Source organism: Cryptotermes secundus, unplaced genomic scaffold (assembly GCF_002891405.2).
Source record: "Cryptotermes secundus unplaced genomic scaffold, Csec_1.0 scaffold144, whole genome shotgun sequence".
NCBI lineage: Eukaryota > Metazoa > Arthropoda > Insecta > Blattodea > Kalotermitidae > Cryptotermes > Cryptotermes secundus.
The window spans coordinates 1,366,768-1,387,734 of NW_019740655.1; the positions used below are offsets into that span (position 1 = coordinate 1,366,768).

The 20,967-nt window shown below is 42.0% G+C and overlaps 1 protein-coding gene across 1 annotated transcript in view; it reads right to left on the minus strand.

Moving 5' to 3' along the window:
* Positions 1-20,967, minus strand: part of LOC111872368 (elongation of very long chain fatty acids protein AAEL008004-like) — a gene marked incomplete in the record, with an annotated part of 182,219 nt that overhangs the window by 98,204 nt on the left and 63,048 nt on the right. The window contains 1 exon segment of the mRNA XM_033754660.1: positions 6,667-6,767. Coding sequence (XP_033610551.1) covers positions 6,667-6,727 — 61 coding nt within the window.

A 20,967-nucleotide genomic window follows, 5' to 3' on the forward strand; every position in this document is an offset into this window, starting at 1 on the left:
AATGTGTACTTCATTCCCTGTTCACGAATGTTTGTCAGATATCAACGTAGATATCAAGGTATTGACAGTTTGGCAGCCGGGAATGTATAAACTTCCTCAAGGGCGCCTAAGTGAAGACATACTCAAGGGCGTGGCCGAGGACGGCTCTCACTTGTCAAAACGCAGAGCACTCCGCGGAACCTCGCATTATGCGTGAACACAAATGAACTGCAAGGGAATACGCGCACTCGTCTATCTTCGAACGTGACGGTCAACCCGAATTGCCTATTTACTCCTGACTCTCCTTCAACACAGACCACGCATTTTAAGATAGATTCTTGTAGTCTGAATATCTGACGGATGGTCTTCAACAAACTGCTCTGAATAAGTGAATGTTTTTCTCTCTATGACTCTACAGCCCTTTGGACCTTGGCCACTTTTTCAGTTTCTTAATTCCACACACAGTTGGTAGGACTCCTTGCACGGGGGATTGGCCCGTCGCAAGGGAGCTACCTACACATAATAAACGCACATAAACATATATGCCTTGAGTAGGATTCGAACCCACGATCCCAGTGTTCGAGAGGGTGAAAACGGTTCATGCGTTACACCTTGCGGCCACTGTGATAGGCGAATAAGTGGATAAAAGTAAATATTCTTTGTATTAAGTTGTGTAAATGCGGAGCACAGACAACGCTGGCCGAAATTATAATTCTGATTTAGCTCCACGGAACGCAATCTTTATGGTCATGAAATTTCTGAGCTTTTAAGGAACCCATAGTTATTAACTGTTGAGGTACTATGCTACAAGCAGGAAGGTCGTGGGTTCAAGTCCCGATGAGGACATGGATTTTTTTCAGTTGACCTAATCCTTCCAGCCGCACTATGGCCCTGGGGTCGACTCAGCCTCTAACAGAATTGAGTACCAGGAATATTCTTGGAATGTTCTTGGGGGTAAAGGGCGGCCGGCGCGTAAGGCTGACAACCTTGCCGCTATCTATGAGCCGACTGTCTAGAAAATGTGGGAACCTCAACATCTCACAACCCTATGGGCCTCAACGGCCTGTTACAGCGATACCTTTACTTTTTTACTTTACCACAAATTTTACCGTACCTACGAATATGTACAGCCAACTGAATCAAGCCCACACTCTGATGTTCTACTTCTTTAAGGTTCTTTTTATTATTATTCTCCCATGTCCGTCTGGGTCTCCCAAGCGGTCTTTTCTCTTGAGGTTTGGCGTGTAAACTGTTGTATGAACTACGCCTATCCATGCATGCTGTGCCTAACAGTAGTCCCGTTTATCTATTAGTTGTCCTTGTGCTTACGTAATTAATTACGTACCACGCCACAGAGACGGATGGGCGAGTGGAGGTATAACCTCTTGAAGTCAGCATTACATGAGGGCCAATGGTAACGTAACGTTCACGCTTCGGGGGAAGAGCCCCCGGTACCAATCAGGAGGCGGCGTGGACGAGAGAGCAGGTCTGTACGATGTGGAATATAGATAAACCACTTCCTCCTACCGGGAATCAAACCCTGGGAGTCCAGCTCGCCGCTATACCGACTGAGCTATCTTGGCTGTTGAACTGTCACCTCAATTAAAATGAGAATATTTCTCCCTCGCTGATTAAATCAGCACCGTGTTTATCTTTATAATGTTCACGTTTTCGGGGTGGATATCAGCAAATGTATACAGTAATACAATCCTGTTGCTGCACTTTTCTGCATCATGCGCTTGAAATGAATGCATAATGGGCTGGTACGAGTAGTATCTGTCTGTCCACCATTCCACACGTTTCAACTTGAGAACCCTCTAGACTGATTTCCACAAAATTTAGTATTGGTGAAATTTACGAGAATATGTCGTGTCGATTTAATTTTCAGTTAAACTGGGTATGTGTTACGACGGCCAAGAGTTTCTTTATATACTTCGCTAAAATTCCATCTAAAGGCGCGTCCACATTACTCGTGCTCGTGTGACTCGCTATGCTCGCGAGTAATGTGGACGATATGACAAATCACGTGACAAGAAAATTTTTAATTTTTAATTTAAGAACTATAGCCAATAACTTAAAATACGACTACAGCCTATACACACTACGAGTAAATATACGGATCCTCACGCGCCGAAGCCTGGCGAGCACGAGCACGAGTAATGTGGACGCGCCTTAAGAGGAAAAAGTTTCAAAGAAGAGTCGCACCATTGCTGTTTTCGAGGGACGTTAATGGGTATATTTTCGAACTTTCATATTCATTATTCAACCACAGTTTCAAGAACACATTCGTGCTTAGTAAACAAACAGGGATCGGAAAGAACGTACTCTCTAATGTAGTAAACAAAATTGTCAGTGACGTCTTCTGCGCTCATTAACTTTATTCACACACTGGAATAATGAAAAGCGTTTTAGTGAAAGTCTCCCATATCGAATTACAGCAAACCCTTTGCAGTAATTTATGGGATACGTGATGAATTACTTTTCTTAATGTTGTGCAAAACCGTGCCTTATTGTTGAAAACTGGAAATTACGCAGCAACATTTAAAGGTGGTTTCCCATATCAAATTTGAACAAATTATGTGAACGGTTTACTTTTTCGAGAAGGTTGGGGTTGTTTTGTCACTTTGTCTTTTTTAGTATACCTATTTTTTATGTTTATCGAGAAAAGTCCATTCATGGACTTATGTAAACCAGGCTTCATTATGGATTAATATTCAAATTCGGAATTAACTCCATGTAGCTGAGCTCTTCTTGAGAATGCGCCAATTCTGCAGCTACTCAAGAACTCCCCAGCATTTTATGGAACCCGAAGGTTCATTACCGTGTTCACAAGAGCCCTCCACTTGTCCCTACCCTGAGCCTAATCACTCCAGTCCATACCACCCCATCCTATCTCACTAAGATCCATAGTAATATTACCGATCCACATATGTCTTGGTTTTACTAGTGGTCTCTTTCCTTCTGGCTTTCCTACCAATATCCTTTATGCATTCCTCTCCTCCCCATTCGTGAAACGGTTTATGGAATATATTGAACTCTATTCTTATGGCTTGACGTAATTTACACTTTATTGTGGGTGTACATGGCTGAAAAAGAAAAACTATCCGACAGCATTTCGAGGTATCTCATACCAGTTTCAACAGACTCTGTGGAATGGGTTATGGGATACATGGAAGAGCTCACTTATGGCTTTATGAAAACCAGGAGTTATCACTGTTCAACATGGCTGAAAATCGGAATTTCCAGACAACATTTAGTGAAAGTCTTCCATATTGAATTTCAAGAAAATCTGCATAATTCTTTACAGGATACATGGAAAAGTCTATTTATAGCTTTGTGTATGGATCAATATGACTGAAAGTTGAAATAGCCAGACAACTTTTGGTGGAAGCCGTCCATATTGAATTCTAAAATTGTCTAAAGGCCTAGGTGCCGACAGTAGAACACAGACAGACCGTCAGGCATGACCTCCACGTACGGCATTCTGTTTTCACTCTGTAAAAGAACGCTTAAAGACATTAGAACATCTACATAAAGACTTTAAATTGGGTTAGAACCAAATTTGGTTGTTTAATGCAGTGCTCTCTTACAGTACGACTTCGAAGGGCATATGAATTTGTAGAGGATATTCAAGAACCTTTCAGATTATTTGCTTATTTTAACTTAATTGATTGTTCGACATGTTTCGACATTTAATTGTCATCCCTAGAGATATTCGTTCAATATACAACATACAATATTAATTCTTGCTCAAGATCATTTTAAAATTTGTATATAAAATGTAAAGCTTCTTATAAAACTGTCCAACAGGTGAAGTAGCGCCATATTATAATATAAATTACGTGTTCAAAAGTCTTCATGCGTTTTAAAGATCTTGTGATCTAAAATTCAGACCGCCTCTGTGGTCTAGTGGTTAGAGTTCCTGGCTACATATCCAAAGGTCCCGGGTTCGATTCCCGGTGCTACCAGATTTTCTGAGTAGTAGTCGGTCTGGAACGGGGTTCACTGAGCCTCGTGAGGATAACTGAGGAGATACGTGAATGGAAAAGCAGCGGATCCGGCCTAGAAAACCGAGATTAACGGCCGTGGGGATTCGTTGTGCTGACCACGCGACGCCCTCTATCCGCTAAAGTTGACACTAACTTCGCCGACAAGCGGCGGTAGCTCGGGCGGTATAGTTCGATTGCGGACTAAAGCCGAGGAGTTATGATTTTTTCAAGTAGAAATTGATATAGATGGAGGTATATTAAAAAGATAACATTAAAAGGCGTTTACTTAATTACCAAGAGGACGGCAGCGTCTTCCTGTAGAGTATGTAATTATCAGGCCGAATGTGATGTCTTTATGATGTACGCATGCGATGACTCTGACCTGGTTCAATTTATCCATATGCCTACAGGTGCATGAGGCGCAAAGAAAGCATGCAGAGAGACTGTGTGTTCTGGTACGGATTATACCTCGCCAATCTCTTTTGTTACTAGAGTGAGATGGATGGGACACGTAGCACGCATGAGAGGCTACACATGCATATAAAATCTGAATCTCTGAGCGAATACTGGCTTCTCAAAGACATTGGTCCATGAAATTAGTACTCATATGGATGGTCCAGATTAAACCTTAAAAGCGAAGTGGTTCTTATACGTACCAACTGTTTTAATATAATGAAACTGCAGTCTGTCCACAGAGTACATTTGTGTGTTTCGTATGGTTCTCACAACAAACAGCTACTGTTTCCCCAAACAGAATTAAATTGCTGGTCTTTGTAGTGGAGCCGTAATGTGTTTCCTGTGAGGTACGAACTGAATGTTTATATTATTTAGAAGAAATTAAGTCTTTAAAGGGGTTCAGTTGAATTTTATCAACAGAATTTAAATCTATTTGGAAGTACGGATTAGCTCACCTCGTAAGCATCAGCCAGTGCTCCAACTCAAGTACCCTTCCACGAGAGAGTTCTTAATGACATTTCAATTTTTCGTAGGAATACTATGCAAATAAATATAGCGTGACATTTTATTGCAGGGTATCAACATCAATATATTCAATCCTCTGAGACCAGCTCCGCTCTCTGCTGAGGACCCAGAGCTCACTGCTGCTACATCACAAGCATATGCAGTAAAATGAGGTGGAAGTCGCGTACGCTTTCCGTCAGTTGAGGAAAATAGCTTATTCATACTCATTTGACTATTTAACTTTTTCGGTGTTACGGACGTATGTAAACGTAATTCCATTTGCTAGAATAGATTAAAGTTAGATTAGTGTAGATTAAGATCGATTAAGTGGCCGGTCACGGTAGCCGAACGGCCTAAGGCATGTAATGTCTTCACTCGCTTGGAAACCGGGATCGTGGGTTCGAATCCCACTCAGGGTATGGATGTTTAGTTCGTGTGTGTGCGTTTTTCTGTGTTTGTGTACAGGTAGAGGCCTTGCGACGAGTTGATCACCCGCCCAAGGAGTCCTACCGAATGTGTAAGATCTAGAAAAACCGAAGTGAACGGAATTCATGGAGGTAGGCCTAGGCCCACTGGGGATGTAGTGCCAAGGAAAAAAATTTAGCACGAATGGGGGAGACGAGGAATGCGTATAGGATATTGGTGGGAAAGCCAGAAGGAAAGAGACCACTGGGAAGACCAAGGTGTAGGTGGGTGAACAATATTAAAATGGATGTTAGAGAGATAGGATGGGATGGTATGGACTGGATTGATCTGGCTCAGTATAGGGACCACTGGAGGGTTCTTCTGAACATGGTAAAGAACCTTCGGGTTCCATAAAACGCTGGGAAATGCTTGAGTAGCTGCAGAATTGACGGCTCCTCCAGAAGGGCTCAGCTCCAGGGTGAGTAAGATTAGGTTACAGACGTGCATATACGTGCTCTGACACTTCTGTATTCCGAACTAACCAAAAGAAAATCGGCACTGAAGCGGTTAATGAGGACCTGCAAAAATAACACTATGACTGACCATAAGAGATACAGATTGTGAAGATGCAAGGTGGATAGAACTGATTCAGTGCCTTATCCAGATCGTTCGCTTAGGTGTTACCTTTCGGTGTTGAAGATTTCTGCTTACATTCTTTAGGCCTGCGTGTTGTGTTGAGCCTATATCACTTATTGAAACTCCTGAAACAGTTAGCCACTAAACTTCGCAGGAGCGCATGACACTGGAGTCACCTTAGTATCTATTTTTCCATTCCCTACAATCGGTAATAACAACATGGCAGGCGCGCGAAATTGTGAAGTGAAAGCGACACTAGTGCCACTTACAAGGTGACTTTTGTATAATTAGTTTCCGATTTAATTGTACTCTTCTTCAAATATAATTAGAATGATCAAGTCAAGGAGGATGAGATGGGCAGGGCATGTAGCCGGCTGCCCTTTACATCCCAAGAAGATCCCTGGTACTCACTTCTCTTAGAGGCTGAGTGGACCCCAGGGCCATAGCGTGGCTGGAATAATTAGGTAAACTGAAAAAAAAACTCATCGGGACTCGAACCCGCGACCTTCCGGCTTTTAGCATAGTGCCTCAACCAACCACGCTACCGCGTACCCCGGATTAAAATAGGTTATATGAAATTAATCCACCTTTTTATTGCTACACACATGTATGACTGTGATGAAATGGGAAAGAATTTTAAACATTCCACATTTCCTTACAGTCAAGACGACTAAGTAATCCATTATTTTGGACTCACCACTTTTATTATCCATAATGTCTCTATATCCGTGTATTATATCTCTCACGAGTTCGGCCATGGTTGCGTGATGACGTCACAGCTGCTGTCTACTCCCGCCTCTGTGGACAACAAAACATGCAAAATTGATTCATGCGATATGACAAATACCTATTTGTATTGAAAAAAGAAGGGGGGGGGGGAGAAATCCCACACGTGACGACACCTGGCTGGGATCCAGATGTCATTTCCCAATGAGATCTACAGTCAAGCTGACAGGCAAACAAATGCTTCGAGCTGTCGAGTGAACAAATGACTTCCTATATTCAGCACGTTTCTATACTGTGATATATGTTAATATCGGTAACATGAGGTGGGCAGGGCATGTAGCACGAATGGGGGAGATGAGGAATGCGTATAGGATATTGGTGAGAAAGCCAGAAGGAAACAGACCACTGGGAACAACAAGGCGTAGGTGGGTGGACAATATTAAAATTGATCTTAGAGAGATAGAATGGGATGGTGTGGATTGGATTGATCTGGCTCAGGATAAGGACCAGTGGAGGGCTCTTGTGAACACGGTAATGCACCTTCGGGTTCCATAAAATGCTCGGAAGTTCTTGAGTAGCTGCAGAATTGGTGGCTCCTCCAGAAGGGCTCAGCTCCATGAGTAAGCGAATAGGGACAATACCTCACCCTGACCGCAACAGTTACTGTAAGTTTAAGTGTATTTTTAGTGCAGGCTGCCTTTTATTATATTACAAAGAAACTGAATGAAGAGCTTTCATGAAATTGGGCATGAATATCACGCAACTGAAGTCATTCTACTGCTGCACTCCAAACTTTCCTTCCACAAACACTACCAGCACAAGGATAGTGCGAACTTGTGATACAGGAGAGATATTTTTATTATTTAATTGGGGTCCTAAACGTTTGTGTTGAAAAATAGGCTAACGAGAAAATAATAAATATTTGTTAAAAATTGTGTTTTATTCTTAAATGTAACACATCGGTATGGCGACTGGCTCGTTTTCCCAGAAGTTTCCAAGTTGTAGGGATTAGTTATTTTTTGATAAAGTTTGTTTTCAACAGCTTCATATTGTCACTTGTAGGGTGTTTGCATTCTGATAACAATGGGTTCTATATCTGTCCATTTGCAATCAATTGTTACAGCTCACACTCAATCTTGAGGGTAGAGGCCTGCCATCATTCTGCTTCTCGTTCTACAACTACCTGAAAGTCAAAGTCGAAGTCAAACGTCAGAGTTACTTTACAACTGGCTGTTTACCGCCAATCAGTTCGTATTGGCGCCAAGCCCTTTGAGAAACACGACCAGCCATTTCCCCCGCCCCGCAACTGAACCCTTGCGGTAATAGACCCTATGTAGTACCCTCTCTGACGAGAAGACGGGTTTGTCTCTTATGAAAACACTTGACCTTTCGTCAAGTCTATATTTCGCACGTATAACACGTTATTGAAAATTCTTCCTTTTGCACTAGACACAAGTCCTCTGTCAGTACAGGCTTTACAGAGCAGATCATGCCTAACTTACGTATCTTATGCTACAACGACAACTTAGTCATTTGAACGGTCGTAAGCTTGACCACCGCCAAGTTTAAGCCTCTTATCTTTTTTGTGTCTTGTTTCACCTTGTCCTATACGGCGAACATGTTCATTCTCATGATTTTGTACGATTTGTTTGTCGACTGCACAATTTTCTTACATAATCGTATACATACGGAAAGTTGAAAGCTGTGTGCAAGTCACTTAGGACTCGCGACCATATTTTACTGTCTCAGATATGAGACTTCCTTTTTCGTCGCCTCCTACGACTCGTAGGGTCATGGTGGAGGTATTCGACCCGGCCTCCACACGGGGCTCCCTGCAAGCAACCTTCGTTGCCTCCTATATATAACTTCGGCAAGGTCCACGCTCAGAAAAAAACATTAAGAACACTGCTAGAAATTCCTCTATTGTTATAAAAATGTGTTTACTCTGCCGTTGCATAGAAGCGGTAGTTTTTCTATCGTTGCCTTCCAATTTCTTTGCCACGAGAATATGTTAGCGACCAGTTGCCTAGCAATGGATCATTTCGTCACACTAATAACATGGGTCCTACACCCAACAGAGAAGGATGCGCACATCCGAACACATGTACAAGCACAAGTTCTCATAAAACAATCTAAAATCCAGTTGTAATATAGGTTCTAACCTGGTATACACGGGTCAACACAAACACAAACGAACTTGAAGAACTGAAGACTAAGAGTATAGTACCAACAATACTACTGCTTGCAACTCACTATATCTTTCTTTAATATAACATTGTGTCGGACCTCATAAAAAACATGTCGCTGTCCGTAATGTTGCAGGCTTTCCCCAGCAACGGCTATTTACTCGCCGTTAAGTAATTGTGAAAACTGCCTGCATTCAAGCAAACGTCGGAAATCACTATAGCTTCCTCTTATATAACATTGTGTCGGACAGCATAGAAAACACGTCGCTATCCGTATTGTTGTAGGCTTTGCCTAGCAGCGGACGTTTACTCGCCGTTGCTAAGCAATGACACTTGCGTTGACACTGTAGCATTTGCATGGGGGAAGTTCCCACAATTGCTTAGAAATGGCAAGTACACAGCCGTTGCTAGGTAAAGCCTACAACAATACGGATAGCGACGTGTTGTCAAAACTGGAATTTTCGACCAGTGTTGTCACTGTAACGTATGCTTGAATGCGGGCAGTTCCGACAATTGCTTAGTAGCGGCGAGTAAACAGCCGTTGCTCGGCAAAGCCTACAACAATACGGACAGCGACGTGTCGTCAAAACTGGAATTGTCGACCAGCTTAATCAACCTTACTGGATTATTTCTTTCACAACGAAAATTCAGTGTTTCGGTGGAAGTCGAAATATCTGGGCCAAGGGGTGCCACAAGGTTCAGTCCTGTCGCCTACTCTTTTCAATATGTACATAAATGACGCCCCCCAAACACACGGCGTTCAACTAGCCCTCTTTGCAGATGACACTTGTCTGTATGCGACAGATCGCAAGGAGGGTTTTGTTAGAAAACTCCAGCGCGGTCTCAGCTCAACGGAGACTTGGTGTGAGCATTGGAATATCAAAATTAACGACAGGACTCGGGGGATCTACTGCTCTCGCAGTAATCTTTGAGAGGGGGGTTACATGGAGACTGCACATAGAAATGATCGAAGCCAAGGCCTTCAGAACATTTATAAGATTGTACTCCCTATTCAAAAGTGAGCGATTAAGCACCAATATTAAGCTGACCCTCCACAAAGCTCTCATTAGATCTGTAATGACTTATGCTAGTCCCGCCTGGAAGTTTGCGGCAGACACTCATCTAGTGAAATTGCAAAGCCTACAAAACAAGGTTCTCCGCACCATTGGCAATTTTCAAAGGCACACGCCGGTTCGCGATTTACACACGGCTTTCAAAATTCCGTACGTATATGATAATATATCAAAAGTATGCAGGCAACAAGCAGAAGTCTTATAAAATCATGACAACAAAAATATTCGCAATATTGGACAAGGCGAAGCCCTACATAGAAAGTATAAGAGGCTTAAACTTGGCGGCGGTCAAGCATACAACCGTTCAAGTGACTAGACTGCCGATAATCTGCTATACTGAGCCTGGACTGACAGAGGCCCTTTATATATTTAATACATTCATTATTATGTTTAACATGTAAAATGTAAATATTGTGACATGTTGCGCAAAGGAGAACCCCCCCACCAGCAGTGACGCGGCGGGTGAGTCAGCGCTCCCCTCCCCCTCCTCCGCACGGTAACGTAACGGTGACGCAACAGGATTGCGAGAGACGACGGTAGTAACAGCGGTTACTACCGCTAGCGTTGCTAGCAACACAGCGCCAGGCAACAAGGGTGCTTATTACGTGGCCGTTCTCTGTATTGTCCGATCGAGGCTACATGAGGAGCAGCGAAGGCTATTCACAGTTAGTCCTGGAGCTACCTACGAGTCAGTCCTCGAGCTACCTCCGAGTTAGTTCCGAGTTAGCCAGGACCAGTCAGTTGTATTCTGGCATTTGGAGTGTACTAATTGTGATACTGCAGATAGCAGTAATCGTCAGATTGTAATTCGGGTGATTGTAAGAGCGAATGTGAAATAAAATTCGCTATATTAAATACGGCGTGAAGTTATTTGTCGCGTTATACGCCCAAACACGCGACAATATTGTGACGTATTGCGCTATGGAGGACATCCCCTCCCATGCCAGCGGTGACGTAATAACATTGAGCGCTGTCGCTGCTATGTTAACAGGCCAGTCAACACTCCGCCCCCTCACCCGCGGTGACGTGGCAGCGCTTCCCACTGTGACGTAACAGGCGAAAAAACCTGTAATCACGGCGACTAGGTAACAGGGAAGCGAGGCGTTTTCCGTTGTCTGGCTGAGGGTTTATAAGAGAACTGCACTGCTTAAGGAGTCAGTGAGATGAGTGAAGACCCGTGTGGAGGCGGGGTCGAATACCTCCACTGTGACCCTGCGAGTCGTAGGAAGCGACGAAAAGGGAAGTCTCAAATATGAGACAGTAAAATATGTTTGCGAGTCTCAAAGGACTCGGACATGAGAAAGACTGCGCTGCCAAGGGCCAGCAGCATATACAGAAGACAGACCCGTCCTCTCGTCAGAGAGGGCGCCCCACAAAAGCAAGACCGTAAATGTCAAACAGTGATACATATCTGGTCATGAGCCCCATAAGACTTACTGACTGACCGTCAGTCGCAATGTGACTTCGACTTCGATTTCGACTTCGATTAAGGAGTCAGTTAAAATGCAGCAGCCGCCGAAGACAGTTAAAATGTAGCAGCAGTCGCGGAAAGAAGAACCGGACGAGTGGTTGGAAGATTTTATACTGCGCGATAACTGAGAAGTCAGCCAGTGAAGGCTTACTGTGTGCCTTCAAGATTTTGTGTGTGCTGTAGAACAGTTATTTGGGGAGACTTGTATAACTCCCGCGTTATAAATACGTGAAAACTACTGAAGAAAGAGTGAACAGATTATTGTGTACGGTTTATAAATTGGGTAAACCCGCAACTGTGTTATAATTAATTGTAACTACGACTTGTAGGTTGTTAAATAAACCAATTAACAACCCGAACGGCGTCTTCAGTAGCAAAACACGTTACAATATCCTTTACGTTATAACAAATGAATTACTACTACAGACAATGACTCTGACAAAAGACAGACCTGTTCTCTCGTCAGAGAGTAATAAATATGTGGTCATAAGCCCCAGACTGGGCTCGGCACCAAGACTGACTGGCTGAGTGACCGTCAGTCGCAATGTGACTTTGACTTTGACCATTAAGAGCAGAAGAGTGGTGTGGGTGCTGCAAGCAGTAATATTGTTGAGACTATCCTAACTGCTAACTCCGACTGCCGATCCAGTGGATCCAGCGCACCTCATCACCGAACTCCGCCAATATATGGCCCGCCTCAAACCGATTCCAGCAACACGCCACGTCTCCCCGGCTACATTCGTGCACAGAGACCTCGAGAAGTGCACGCACGTCTTCCACCAGCAGGTCACTTATCGCAGAGCGTTGCGCCCCCCTACCAGGTCCTGTCACGGAAAGAGAAGATAATGCAAATCCTCGTGCACTGCAGGCCCGTCACCATGTCAACCGATAGGGTCAAGCCTGCCTACACGCTGAGCGAGACAGACCGCGGGGGGTTCCCACATTCAAGCAAACGTTACAGCGACAGCGCAGGTACCACTGCTCAGCACTGGGAAGTACCCACAGTTGATCAAAGGCTAGCCAACCACAAGTTAGGAACCATTCGCTGCTTAGCAACGGCCGAGTGAACAGCCGGTGCTAGGCAAAGCCTACTTTGACTTGACTTTGACTATTAAGGGAGAGAGAGTAGTGTGGGTGCCGCAAGCAGTAATATTGTTGGTACTATACCACTAGTCTTCAAACCGAAGTTCCTCTGTGCACTGTATAAGTACATATAATAAATATCATAGAACAGTTCAACAAGTGGTTGTCTCTTCATATAACGACACCCCACACAATGATACTTGCGTTGTCACTGTAACGTTTGCTTGAATGTGGGCAGTTCCCACAATTCAAAGATCTGTCCCCAATTTCGGATTTTTTAATTTGAGATGAAAATAGAAAGGAAAAGTCACCCTTATTTCAGCCCGAATTTTTCATAAAATAAATGTAAANTGGTGTCTCGACCTTATCGTGGTGAGGGGGTTTGAGTATGCCAAGGACCCTGAGAGCTATACCAGCTATACCAGCGGTAGCGTAGCTACTGGCAGGGCCTCCCTTGCTGGACAGGTCAAAGGGTAGGCATCAGACGAAGAGAGACANTACTATACCACTAGTCTTCAAACCGAAGTTCCTCTGTGCACTGTATAAGTACATATAATAAATATCATAGAACAGTTCAACAAGTGGTTGTCTCTTCATATAACGACACCCCACACAATGATACTTGCGTTGTCACTGTAACGTTTGCTTGAATGTGGGCAGTTCCCACAATTCAAAGATCTGTCCCCAATTTCGGATTTTTTAATTTGAGATGAAAATAGAAAGGAAAAGTCACCCTTATTTCAGCCCGAATTTTTCATAAAATAAATGTAAATTGTTTCGTACGCACTTCTAGTCTCAAGGCCCTTAAACATACTCGTAGACGTGTAGATGTGTCACGTTATTTCTTGAACTCACAACCCCGGCTTCTTCTATTTCGGTAACAACTCATCCCACTGTCTATTTGGTATAGGGACTGCCTCAGTGATAAAGCTACAAGGAACCGATGCCAAGCAAAGACAGGAAATTTTCGCCACAAAGTTCGGTTCCCTCTACAAGCCCATACCTGTATAAGAGGTAGACTCCCTCCCGCAGATGAAGCAATCGGAGGGTAAGGCTATCCACTCATCACCAACTAAGGCCAGGATTAAGAATGCGGGGAGCTTTACCTCCAGTCCCCCTATTTTTATGGCGTGTTAAGAATATGAATAATTTTCTCTTTTCCTCACTCACTCATGAGTCTAAGCCCTTCTTGAGAACCTGTCAATTGTGCAGCGATTCAAGAACTTCTCGGTATTTTATTGAACCTGAAGGTTCATTACCATGTTCACAAAAGCCCACCATAGGTCCCTATTCTGAGCCAGATGAATCTAGTCCATACCATCCCACACTATTTCTCTAACATCCGTTTTAATATTGTCCACCCCCTGCGTCTTGGTCTTCCTAGTGGGCTATTTCCTTCTGGCCTTCCCACCAACATCCTACATGCATTCCTCTTCTCCCCGATTGTTTTACTCACTACTGAAGAATATTTGCTTCTAACAAAATTTTACAGTTCTCAAACAATGTTTCCAAATTTGGGCCAATGTTCGAATTCCATACGAAATACTGCCTTGATACAGACCAACAAGAAATAAATGAATGCATTCCTTCATTCTTATGCAGAGCATAATATGACTCATGCGTTATCCGCAGTACTGATAGAACATCCAGCCCGTGATAGTTTAAAAAGATAGCGTGATAGATGATAGATAGATGGTGGCGGTGGCACTGCATGTTATTAGTCCAGTAATTTTGATTAATTCTTATCTAAAGCTATGTCACTGTAATGCCAATCTGGTAACCTACGGTTTTACTTCAAAACAGGAAGACAAGCCCATAACTACCGCGTGTATGCATTACAAATTGCAAGTGTTTAATTGTTCTTTAGAAAGAAATAAGCCAATATGTTGCAAAGCTGTCAACAGTCTAAACAGAGTAGAATATCTTTATTATTGTGGAGTACAGACCCGTTGCCAAGCAGTGGCTCTGTAATCAGCGGCCACTGCTAGGTAACACCAGCAACATACACGCATTCAAAAATAGAAGAATGTTATTATTATATCGTCCGCGCCGCGACAGTTGCTATGCAATGGCGCGGTAAACACGCCACTATAACAATAGAGAAGCCGAATTTTCTGAGCGGTCCGTGGCGAACAGTTACCTTTAAGACACCCATGTGGAGGCAGGGTCGATTAACTCCACCATGAATCTGCGAGTCGTAGGAGACGACGAAAAGGGAAGTCGCAAATCTGAGACAGTAAAATATGGTCGGGAGTCCCGAGAGAGACTGAGCTAGCAAGAGCCAGCAGCTTTTCTCATCGACTTAAGCCCCCTAAGGCTCATCTCACACTGACTTGACGGAATATACCCTTTGTTAATCATGTAAAATATCGCGGTGTAATCTTCAATAAAATTACATGGAGACTGTACTTAGAAATGATTGAAGCCAAGACCTTCAGAACATTTATCAGAATCTACTCACTATTCAGAAGTGAGGGTTTAAGTGCTAACATCAAACTAAGCCTCCATAAGGCACTGGTCAGTTCAGTAATAACGTATAACTGTCCCGCCTGGGAATTAGTGGCAGACCTCTTTAACATTGCGTGCAAAACAAGGTTGTGCGCACCACTGAAAATTTTCTAAGGTGCACACCGGTCCGCGATTTGCACAAAGCTTTCAACCTTCCGTACAGAAAATCATGAGAATTAACATGTTCCCGGTACAAGACAAGGTGAAACCAGACAGAAAATATAAGAGGCTTAATCTTGGCGGTTGTCAAGCTTATGACCGTTCAAATGATTAAGCTGCCGTTGTAGCATAAGATATGTACGATAGGCATGATCTGCCCTGCAAAGCCTGTACTGACAGAGGCTTTGTACGTAGTGCAAAAGTAAGAATTTTTCAATAACATGTTATATGTGCGAAATGTACACTTGACGAAAGGTCAGGCATGTTCATAGCAGACAGACCCATCTTCTCGTCAGAGAGGATGTTACATAAGGACTATTACCGCAAGGGTTCAGTTGTGTGAAAAAAATCCCTGGTCGTGGGTCTCAAGGGGCTTGACGCCAAGACAAAGTGATCGGCGGCAAACCGTCAGTCGTAATGTAACTTTGACTTTAGACTCAGGCAGTTGTCAGTTGATAGTTGAGTTCTGTACGGGAGGCTGTGAAGAAAAGAGTTAGTTGCAAGATTTGCTCCTGTGAAGGTTTGAGTTTCTGCATGATATCTGGGGTGTGTAAATAAGTGAGACTATTATAGTTCCTGTGTTAAAATCTGTTGCCAGGATACGGCTAATGGAGACTGCAAGAGAATGAGGACATTAGTCTGTGTATCAGTGGTGTGTAATGTGCAGTCAGGAGTCGTGCGTGTATAAGTGGTCTTTAAATCTATTCACGAATCCATACTCCGTCTGTCACACATGCAATTAATTTTAGTAACAGAAGTTATTATATATAAAGCGGCCTCCGTAGTCTAGGGGTAACGTTCCCACCTCATGACTCAAGGTACGCGGGTTCAAACCCGGCGGAGGTCGTGGAATTTTTAAGGGCGGAAAAATTCAGGGAACAAGTCCTCCGGGATGGACTTTAAGCCGTGTGTCCCGTGTCGTAGATTTACGGCACGTAAAAGATCCTCATGTCTCTAGGAGACCTCTGAGCTAAATCAGGCAAAAAAAAAGTTTCCCGCCCAAGTAGTTTCCAATGCCTCTGGTAGATGGGGGATACCGAAGGCCGACCTCGTTGGCTGATCGGTGCTAATAGCACGCACCTTTACCGGTAGGGTATGGCGACTGGTAGAATATCAAAGGGGGACGTACAATAGATCAACAACTGGTCGCGGTGCATGGGGAAACCCACCCCTTCCAATAATAATAATAATAATAATACATATAAAATTGGAACATGAAGTAATGGATATAATATTTTTTTATTCTCAAAGCGGTGGTTATGCTGTACTACCCATGCATTAGATGGACAGACTGGGGAAAACCACGCAAACTCTCAGGATAGCCTCTCTCTGGGCCGATATCTGAACCCAGGGCATACTAAATATAAAACAAAAGTTCTACTCACTCGACCGTGACTTTGGGCCCCAACCACCTATCCAGTGGCCTTTATCCCCAGAGTAATGCGTCCATGATGTGAAGCTAACTACTCACTTTCGTCTAGTGAAGAAATTAAGAACGTGTGGTACTTCGCCTTCATTCTTCATGACGTTGTGCATAATTAATCTCATGGTTTTCATCTCATAATACGCCCTGTTCCTAATCATTTTGCCCTTCAAGGAGCTTGCTATTGTAACAGGTTTCATTAACCTAAGTACATGCACTTTCACGGATATTTAGGTCAAACTGTGCAAGTTTCATTGTCATCCTCATGTATAGAATGCAACACCTTGCAGGTACGTGAAGCGAGATAGCCCATATATGTACATGTAGGCGAACTTCGTAACAAAGCACAAGGTATTTGCTGTATTAATTACTACAGATACTTTTAGCTACTGTTACTTTGGGACCCATTATTTGAGGCAAGATTTACACTACTTATACAGAGGAAACGACAGCACAGCTGAGACTGCGGTAACTGGAAATGAATCCTGGTTTTAAAATAGACATAACATCGACACACACATCAGCTATGAATATTAAGACCCGTTACCAAGTAGGCTTACTATCCATAACAAAGACGTATTTCAAGAGTTCCTTAAAATACTCGTATATATCGTTGGCAGTATACGAATGCCTAAGGCCAGATGCAATAGTTACGATACTGCTAATTTTCCTCCATTACACCTGTCAATTTTGTGATATTTGCTAAATATTATTAGGGTGATTAAATCAAGGAAGATCAAATGGACGAAGCATATAGCGCATATGAGAAGTAAAAAATTTTACAGGAAATAGACTATTTAGGAGACCTAAGCGTAGGTGGGAAGATAATTTTAAACCGTAAAGTTTTTCCCTGTGCTTAACTAATTAAGCACTACTGAGGCACTATGCTACAAACCGGAAGGTCGCGGGTTCGCGATGAAGTCACTGGATTTTTCAATTGACCTAATCCTTCCAGCCGCACTATAGCCCTGGGGTCGACTAAGCCTCTAACACAAATGGGTATCAGGAATTAATTAAATACTTTTCCTGGGGAGTAAAGCGTGGCCGGGGCGTAAGGCTGACAACCTTACCGCCATCTTTCAGCCGATTGTCTAGATAATGTGGGACCCTCAACATCTCACAACCCTATAGGCCTCCACAGCCTACTACAGGGGTAAAAATAAGTAAGTAAAGTAAAGCTATCCCTGTTAACAGGTCTGGACGATCTGGAGAAGTGAAAATTCTTGAACCACCGGGAACTCGAACTCCGACCCCTCGGTCGTCCAACTAGTAGCCAGTCGCTATACCGACTGAGTTATCTTAAACCGTAGCTTAAATAAATAGCATATACAGTGGTGGGGTTTTATGTACATGCCAAGGACTTTTCGGGCTCTACAGAAGGCGAGGAATTCTTTGAAAAACGAGTAACTATTATCTTCTACAGAATGAATATGTTCCATGCAGTTGGATTCTAAATGTATCTGACAGTATGACAACCTGATCGTAATTCAATCGAGTCTCCGTGGCTTTTACTCCGCAAGCGAACCATACCGACCGAGAGACTGCCGCTTGTCGGCGAAGTTAGTGCCAAATTTAGCGGATAGAGGGTGTGGCATGGTCAGCGCAACGGATTTCCACGGCCGTTAATCTCGGTTTTCTAGACCGAAGCCGCTACTTTTCCATTCAAGTAGTTCCTTAATTATCCTCACGAGGCTGAGTGGACCCCGTTCCAGACCCCTTACTTCTCAGAAAATCTGGTAGCGCAGGGAATCGAACCCGGGACCTATGGATCTGTAACCAGGAACTCTGACCACTAGACCACAGGAGCGGCCAGTGTAATGCAATCAATAATGCTTCTGAACAAGTTGCGCCTATTGGCCAGTAATTTTACAAAGTAAAAAATTAAAGAATACATTACAGAAAATATAATAACTTAGATATATTTTTTCTACGTAATCAGTCTGCTTTCTGATCTGACTGGCCCAAACAGCAGACCCCAAGTTTCCTCATTTCATTAAAATAAAATCATTCCCATTAGGTACTGAACCATTCTTCGATCGAATCTTCCCATAAATGACATTCAGTTTTCACTGTTCTTATCCATAGATTCTTCGGTTGTCCCTGATATGCTTATAGGTACGTTCCTTGAAATCAACACATGCAGTCATTGCCCGCTCTGAACGCCATCATTAACGAAACTAATTGCTCTCTTTGACTCTTTCTATCCATTCGTAAACTCTCCTCCGGCCCATTCAGTTATTCTTAAATAAATTGTATCAGGCTTTTTCTTGTCACTCCGGTCTAGAAAACCGAAATTAACGGCCGTGGGGATTCGTTGCGCTGACCACATGACACCCTCTACCCCCTAAAGTTGGAACTAACTTCACCGACAAGCGGCGGTCGCTCGGTCGGTATAGTTCGCTTGCGGACTAAAACAACTGAGTTTTTTTTTTGCTTTGTTTGTTTTCTTTGATCACAATAATCTGTTCACAGATCGCTGTTCTCCTTCGGTGCACTGCTTACTGCCTATGGAGCAGCAACGTTAAAAGTGTAAGAGTATTAATAGACAATGAAAACCGATGAGATTTAAATGTAAGACTGTTCGTGTTGCTTATATTTGACACATACTTTTCACTCTTATCAGGATCAACTTAACGTTAAATCAAAATTGTCTTTACTTCTTCATAGTCCTTCTTATGACAGGAATAATTGATATAAGATACAGCATGAGCCAATTTCAGAACTTACTACTCATAACAGTGGCCACATTATCTCAAGGTATCATAAGCAAGGCGCCGATCACAGTGGCCGCGCGGTCTAGGGCATGAACTGTCTTCGCTCGCTCGAACACTGCGATCGCGGGTTCGAATCCCAATAGAGGCATGGATGTCTGGGTTTATTCTGTGTTTGTGTTCTTCTGGGTGTAGGTACAGACCATGCGACGGGCTGATCCCCCGTCCAAGGAGTCTTACCGACTGTGAATAGGATAAAGAAACTGAAAAAGAGGAAAAGGCCTAACATAGGGCTGTAGAGCCATAATAATAATAATAATATCACGAGCAAGACACCGATCACAGTGGCCGAGCGGTCTAAGTCATGAAGCCCGAATGCTGGGACCGTGGGTTCGAATCCCACTCAAGGCATGGATGTCTATATGTGCGTTTATTCTGTGTTTGTNATGGGTTCGAATCCCACTCAAAGGCATAGATGTCTGTGTGCGGTTATTCTGTGTTTGTGTTGTACTGTGTTTAGGTAGCGGCCTTTCGACGGGCTGACCACTCGTCCGGGGAGTACCGACTGTGTGAATAAGATTACATAACTGAAGAAGAGGTCAGGGCCCAACAAAGGGCTGTAGGAAAATTGATGAATGAATGATGGGGAAGGCAGTCTGCACAGCATTATTGACTAGTTTACGTTCTTTACTGACCCTAGTCAAAGTAACAGAAAACGAGCCAAAACCGAAATATAACGCCCTACATTGAATCACTACATCTGAAACTTCAAGCAAATTTCTGGCACTTTCTATACAATATCAGATTGTCAATGGATAAGTCGCCTTTTGGCTAGCGTCCAGACGGACTTGTTATATGCATCAGAACCGTGGTCCAATTTTCTGTCGATCGATATGAGTCTAAGTGGGAAGTTGAAGCGCGACATGTTTTCTACAACTCCCCTTGTACGTACAATAGTAAAACAATTACAATTCTGTAATTCACCACCCTGATGCAATTGTTTAACTTAACGTCCATGTATTTATTTTCAGTCAATAATAATAATAATAATAATAATAATAATAATAATAATAATAATAATAATAATAATAATAATAATAATAATAATAATAATAATAATAATAATAATAATAATAATAATAATAATAATAATAATAATAATAATAATAATAATAATAATAATAATAATAATAATAATAATAATAATAATAATAATAATAATAATAATAATAATAATAATAATAATAATAATAATAATAATAATAATAATAATAATAATAATAATAATAATAATAATAATAATAATAATAATAATAATAATAATAATAATAATAATAATAATAATAATAATAATAATAATAATAATAATAATAATAATAATAATAATAATAATAATAATAATAATAATAATAATAATAATAATAATAATAATAATAATAATAATAATAATAATAATAATAATAATAATAATAATAATAATAATAATAATAATAATAATAATAATAATAATAATAATAATAATAATAATAATAATAATAATAATAATAATAATAATAATAATAATAATAATAATAATAATAATAATAATAATAATAATAATAATAATAATAATAATAATAATAATAATAATAATAATAATAATAATAATAATAATAATA